General features: G+C 35.0%; 1 protein-coding gene across 1 annotated transcript; it reads left to right on the top strand.

Annotated features, from left to right (window-relative positions):
- Positions 1 to 1,267: 1,267 nt before the first annotated feature.
- fabp10a (fatty acid binding protein 10a, liver basic) lies at positions 1,268 to 6,103 on the top strand. The gene is made up of 4 exons (NM_152960.1): positions 1,268 to 1,346; positions 3,396 to 3,568; positions 5,834 to 5,923; positions 6,005 to 6,103. The coding sequence occupies exons 1-4, from the start codon at positions 1,280 to 1,282 to the stop codon at positions 6,053 to 6,055; spliced, it is 381 nt and encodes a 126-aa protein (NP_694492.1). The 5' UTR covers positions 1,268 to 1,279; the 3' UTR covers positions 6,056 to 6,103.
- The last annotated feature ends 1,091 nt before the right edge of the window (positions 6,104 to 7,194 follow it).

The following is a 7,194-nucleotide window of genomic DNA, read 5'->3' on the forward strand; positions in this document are numbered from 1 at the left end:
ACAGTCTGACAAATACTGAACTAAAAACCCTCAGATCATGTCTTATGCATTTCATTTTATTTTATTTCATTTTATATTATTAATTTTAATATTTTTATTTTACAGTCTGACAAATACTGAATTAAAAACCATCAGATCATGTCTCATGGATTTAACTTAATTTTATTTAATTCAATTAAATTGTTTGTTTGTTTGTTTCCTTGCATTTGTTTGTTTGTTTGTTTGTTTGTTTTTACAGTCTGACATACTGGAACGAAAAAACTTTTTTTAAAACAATTTTTATTTTATTGTTTTTATTTTATTTTATTTCATCTTATTTTATTTTACAGTCTGACATATGGACCAATAAATCTCTCAGATCATGTCTCATGCATTTAATTTAATTTTTTTATTTATTTAATTTATTCATTTTTATTTATTTATTTTATTATTTATTTTATTTTCATATTTATTTTATTTTACAGTCTGACATACTGGACCAATAAATCTCTCAGATCATGTCTTATGCATTTTACTTTTATTTTATTATTTATTTATTTTTATTTATTTTATTTTATTATTTATTTTATTTTATTTTACAGTCTGACATACTGGACCAATAAATCTCTCAGATCATGTCTTATGCATTTTACTTTTATTTTATTATTTATTTATTTTTATTTATTTTATTTTATTATTTATTTTATTTTATTTTACAGTCTGACATACTGGACCAATAAATCTCTCAGATCATGTCTCATGCATTTTACTTTTATTTTATTAGAATTAGAAAGATCAAAGGAACAACTTTTAAAATATTAATTCTGTATCAAAATCTCTTTTGATACATTTAATTGATTTAAAAAAGCAGTTCACCCATGAAACATTTCCTCACAGTCGAATGGTTGTAAACTTTTATGAATTACTTTCACAAAAAAAGATATTTGGAAGAATATTGGAAAAAAGCAGCCATTGACTTCCATAGTAACAACAAAAAAAATACTATGGAAGTCAATGGCTGTTTTTTCACCATTCGGTATCTTCATTCTGGAGCAGAATTTTTTGGGTGATCCGTCCCTTTAAGTCGTCAAATCCTGGTGCAATATTCCACATGCACTGATGAGTCTTTATTTTTGGTCTGCTACTGCTGTGTGTGTGGGGGCATTTACCTCATCTTCTGCTGGAGTTGATGAACGGTGGGTTGTTCAAACAGCAGCAGGTCATTGACTGAACTCCTCTCGATATAAAAGCTGCAGATCTGAAGCTGACCTTCACTTTGTGTTGAGCTTCTCCAGAAAGCATGGCCTTCAGCGGGACGTGGCAGGTTTACGCTCAGGAGAACTACGAGGAGTTTCTCAGAGCCATCTGTGAGTTGAACTGCACTTTCAGAAGATGATCAGCACTGGCTTTGAATAGACGAGTTCACACTTGAAGACAATGTTTGGTTTTTTTTTTTTTTGCAATATTTTGCATGCATTTTTAATATAAACACAGTCAGGTTTTTCATTTAACATATAAGATTTGGGCGGCACGGTGGCTCAGTGGTTAGCACTGTCGCCTTACAGCAAGAAAGTCGTTGGTTTGAGTCCCGGCTGGGCCAGTTGGCATTTCTGTGTGGAGTTTGCATGGTCTCCCAGTGTTGGCATGGGTTTCCTCCGGGTGCTCCGGTTTTCCCCACAGTCCAGACACACGTGCTTTAGGGGAATTGGGTAAACTAAATTGGCCGTAGTGTATGAGTGTGATTGTGTATGGATGCCATAGTGTGTGTGTGTGTGTGTGTGTGTACGTGTTTTTGTGACATATCAGGACACAAATCTGTATAATGACATAGGTATGACACAGGTATTACAAAAAGGAGGTGAAATATGAGGACATTGGTGACGTCCTCGTTTCTCAAAATACTTATAAATCCCACAGGATGAGTTTAATCAGAGAGTAAAGCTGCACACAGTCTCCTGTGATGGTTGGGTTTAGGGGTAGGGTGGGGTAAGGGCAATACAATCTATGGTTTGGACAGTATAAAATGAATGGAAACCTATGTAATGTCCCCACTTTTCACAAAAACAAACATGTGTGTGTAGGGAGAACATGCAAACTCCACACAGAAACGCCAACTGAGCCGAGGCTCGACCCAGCGACCTTCTTGCTGTGAGGCGACAGCACTACCTGCTTCGCCCAGCTGGAAGGGCATCCGTTATGTAAAACATATGCTGAAATAGTTGGCGGTTCATTCTGCTGTGGTGACCCCTAAAATAGGAACTAAGCAAAAGGGACAATTAATGAATGAATAATGAGTTACTTTTTAGTTAATTTAATTAGCTTCCAAATAAATTAATTAATTGCTGAATTCAAATTAACATAGTCCAGCTGAATATTATCTCAAACTGTGTTTTTTAAAGGTAAATTAACTGATATATTAATTAAAATAAAAAATAATCTCTTTCAGAACTTTTGATTTTAAGCCTCAGCAGGTAAGAAAAAGTAATGCAAAAGTGATGTTGATAAATGCATTTTTTGTTGCATAAAGGAGATGCATAAGACTCAAAGTCCCGTCTGAAATCTTCAGCTGAAAGCATTTATTTATTTTCCTCCAAGTGTGTAAATTCACTCCATTATGCTTGTCGGTTCATTCCGCCGTGTCGACCCCTGATGAATAAAGGGACTAAGCCAAATTAAAAGGAACGAGTAACCTGATTAACCAAGTTGAGCCTTTAAATGTCTCTTTAAATTGAATACTAGCATCTTTATAAACATCTCAAATATTATGTGCCCCAATCCCCCCACCACCTCCACACCCTCCGGGCTCTTTAGTTTATGATCGCTCCCCTCTCCCCTGCCAACATAAATAAATGCTTTCAGCTGAAGATTTCAGACGGGACTTTGAGTCTTATGCATCTTTTTTTTAGCAATAAAAATGTATTAATCAGAGGTTGCCACAGTGGAATGAACCGACAACTATTCCAGCATATGTTTTACACAGCGGATGCTGTTCCAGCAGCAACCCAGTACTAGGAAAACCCATACACACTCATTCACATTTGTACACTATGGCCAATTTAGTTAATCAATTCCCCTATAGCGCATGTGTTTGGACTGTGGGGAAAACCCACACCAACAGGGGGAGAACATGCAAACTCCACATAGAAATGCCAACTGACCCAGGCGGTAATCGAAGTAGAGACCTTCTTGCTGTGAGGCGATTGAGCTAACCTCTGAGTCACGATGCAATCAATTTACTTAATTATTCATTTTCTTTTCAGCTTAGTCCCTTTATTAATTAGGGGTCGCCACTGCAGAATGAACCGCCAACTTATCCAGCATTGTTTTACACAGCGGATGCCCTTCCAGCTGCAACTCAACATTGAGAGTTTCAGAACTGTGAAGTGATAAAAGCGATTGTGTCTCTGTTTGTCCAGCTCTGCCAGAAGAGGTCATTAAACTGGCCAAAGATGTGAAGCCAGTGACAGAAATCCAGCAGAACGGCAGCGACTTCACCATCACCTCCAAAACTCCTGGAAAAACCGTCACCAACTCCTTCACCATCGGCAAAGAGGCTGAAATCACCACCATGGACGGCAAGAAGCTCAAGGTACAGTTTCAGCTGTGATATGTGTGTTTGCATAGAGTTAAGCTGTTTCAGCTGCAGGAAAACTACACTTTATTCTGGAAATGGCTTCATTTTACAGCCGTTTTTATACTTGAGAATTAAAGGGAATCTCCACTTTACACCATTGACGTCTCGCTGAAAAATGTCTAAGAATAGTTTTGATTTTTTCCTGCAGCTGGAAACAAAAACAATTATTCGCCCTCCTGTGAATTTAGTTTTCTTCTTCAAATATTTCCCAAATGAAGTTGAACAGATTCAAGAATTTTTCGCAGTATTTCCTATAATATTTTTTCTTCTGGAGAAAGTCTGATCTGTTTTATTTTGGCTAGAATAAAAGCAGTTTTTAATTGTTTTTAACCTATTTTAAGGTCAATATTATTAACACCCCTAAGCAATATTAGTTTTGGATTGTCTCCAGAACAAACCACTGTTATACAATGACTTGCCTAATTACCCTAACTTTACCCTAATTACCATAGTGAAGCCTTTAAATGTCACTTTAAGCTGTATAGAAGTGTCTTGAAGAATATCTAGTCTAATATTATGTGCTGTCAGCATGGCAAAGATAAAAGAAATCAGATGTTAGAAATGATTTATTAAAACTAATACATTTAGAAATGTATCTGTGTAATTGGTGGTTCATTCCACTGTGGCAACCCTGATAAATCAGAGAATAAGCTGATAGTGATATTTTGATATTGGAAGGATAGTTTTTATATTTTTCCTTAATCTTGATTCTTCTGTAGTTACATTGTGAATTAAAACCGATGGAAAATGGAAAGTTGCTATTTTCTAGACTGGTATGGCTGGAACTATACTGTCATTCTGGTGTGATAATCAAGAAACTTTACTGCTGTAAAATGACTGCAGCAGGAGCAATGATATTCTGATGCAGCCCTGAAAACTAAAAGCTGATCTGAGATCGCTGCGTGTGTTGTGAAGGACAGATCTATTGATCCTCTAAACCATGATCAGTAATGCAACGATTGGCTGACGGCACAGCAGCGTAATGACATCATCTGATTAAAATCAATTATACATGTGAGCAAAATGACATTAAATTAGCAGTAAACGGTTTGTTAAATATGATACGCAATAACCTTCCACATGTGTTGTGAGCTGCAGGCTTTACACTTTCATGTGTCGAGAGTATTCATCATATTTGTCAATGCATATCAGTGTATTTAGTTCTACATATAGAGAAAGTTTTCTTTATTATAGTTGCCTTCTCAAGTTTTTAAATCAGCGTAAGGAATAACTGTATAAAGTAATTTTGCATCAAAAAAGCATTTTAATATTGGTAAAGGTGTCAATCACCGGCATATTAGTGATCAAAACGTGCATAAATTATTTTAAAAGTTGAATATTGTAAGTTCATATCAATAAATGTTCACTTTCAACCACCAGGTGACAGTCTTTTACTCTTATTTCAGAGTGATGATTGCATAAGGTTTATTAATATATATATACTTTGTATATAAATAGTAATATATATATATATACACTATTTTCCTGGGTGTATATATCTACTGTGAGAAATTATCAGCATCCGGTACATACTTTCAGTATCATCTTTAAAACCTATGAAATAATCTTGCTCCCTAGCAGGTTTGAGCTACCAGAGCTGTTGCTATGACAACAAGTCTCAGATGAGTTTTGAAGAACGAAACAATCCTGGATCATGTCATATCGTCAATAACCATTCATTCATTCATTTTCTTGTCAGCTTAGTCCCTTTATTAATCCGGGGTCACCACAGGGGAATGAACCGCCAACTTATCCAGCACGTTTTTAATCAGCGGAAGCCCTTCCAGCTGCAACCTATCACTGGGAAACATCCACACACTCATGCACTTTGGACAATTTAGCCTACCCAATTCACCTGTACCGCATGTCTTTGGACTATGGGGGAAACCGAAGCACCCGGAGGAAACTCACGCGAACGCAGGGAGAACATGCAAACTCCACACAGAAACGCCAGCTGACAGCTGGAAGGGCGTGGTCAAGTATATTAGCCACACCTCCAATACCTCAGATAGACGTAATGTGAGGATTTAACTGAAAACCAGCAGGAAGTGCATTTCAGGTTTCAATGAAAATATTACAAGGGCAAACTATTTTTATTTCTTAATGCCACCCACAGATGAATTGTTCAGCTCAAAACTAGCAACGTGAGAAAACCAAATCAATATGGCTAGTTTTGATTTCACTTGTATTTTAAATTGTTGTTGTTGTTGTTTATTTCAGTGCATCGTCAAGCTGGATGGAGGAAAGCTGGTCTGCAGAACTGACCGATTCTCCCACATCCAGGAGATCAAGGCTGGAGAAATGGTGGAGGTGTGTAGAAGCTCAGATTCTCACATATAAACATTATATTATGGAGATATTGACGTGTTCTGTGTGTTTGTTATTGTGCAGACGCTGACAGTCGGAGGAACCACCATGATCAGGAAGAGCAAGAAGATCTGAAGCGTTTCACCATCACTCTATTTAAATAAAGCTCTGACTGACAAAAACACTGATTATTGATTCACTAAAACACTTTAATAAACACTGTACCGGTCAAACATTCAGGATTTGGTCATACTTTACAATAATGCTCCATTAGTTCATGTATTTACTATAATGAACTAATAATAAATATATATATATATATTCAAAAAAAATAATATATATATATATATATATATATATATATTTTTTTTTTTTTTTTTATAGATGTCAGTATCAGTATTTTAGTCTTAAAAGTCCCACGAAATTATAATAATATTTTGCGTTTAGAAAATCTAAAACTGATATAAACAAAGTTTGTAGTTTGTCACTTTCGCTTAAATCAGGCATGTCCAAACTCGGTCCTGGAGGGCCGGTGTCCTGCTAAGTTAAGTTCCAAGCCCAATTAGATACACCTGGGCTGGCTAATCAAGCTCTTACTAGGCTTTCTAGAAACATCCTAGCAAGTGTGTTGAGGCAAGCTGGAGCTAAAATCTGCAGGACGTTGGAGCTCCAGGACTGAGTTTGGACACCGCTGGATTAATTGGATCTTTTATTTATTTATTTTTTTTATTATTTTGAGTCTTTTTTTTATATTAACTCAATGCCACAAGAACGAGAGGTATTACATATTTCTGAAAAAAAAAATATATAACTATATAATATTATATTAAAAAATAAATATATAAAAATAAAGTAAAATTACATTTACATAAAATTACATGTTTTCAGTGCTTTTTTGTTTCGTGATTGTTCTGAAAGATTTACATATACTTTAAAGTCATTTACAAAATGGGCAAACTTGGTTTACATTAAGCCCACTTTTTCTTATGTATATGGTATTTTCCTAACAACATAAACAGATTAAAAATATATTGTCCTTTACAGTTCAAGTTCTCATTACCAGAATAAAACAGTACATCAAATAAACCAATTTCTATCTTAAACTCCATTTTTTTTGTTAATAATTTCAAATCTTTCCAAAATATTTGTGAGTAAACACGAAAAAAAATATGCAAAATTGTTTCTTTTTCTTGACCACAAAATTCACACATACATGAAATATTGAGTTTAAATCTTTCCAAAACATGTTTAGTTGGATAAATTCTATGGAGTAT

This window comes from Danio rerio, chromosome 16, assembly GCF_049306965.1.
Source record: "Danio rerio strain Tuebingen ecotype United States chromosome 16, GRCz12tu, whole genome shotgun sequence".
Lineage (NCBI taxonomy): Eukaryota > Metazoa > Chordata > Actinopteri > Cypriniformes > Danionidae > Danio > Danio rerio.

Coding starts and splice junctions, on each gene's coding strand:
- fabp10a (NM_152960.1), top strand. CDS start 1,280: ATGGCCTTCAGCGGGACGTGGCAGGTTTACGCTCAGGAGAACTACGAG. Junction 3,569..5,833: donor TGGACGGCAAGAAGCTCAAG/GTACAGTTTCAG, acceptor TGTTTATTTCAG/TGCATCGTCAAGCTGGATGG. Junction 5,924..6,004: donor AGGCTGGAGAAATGGTGGAG/GTGTGTAGAAGC, acceptor GTTATTGTGCAG/ACGCTGACAGTCGGAGGAAC.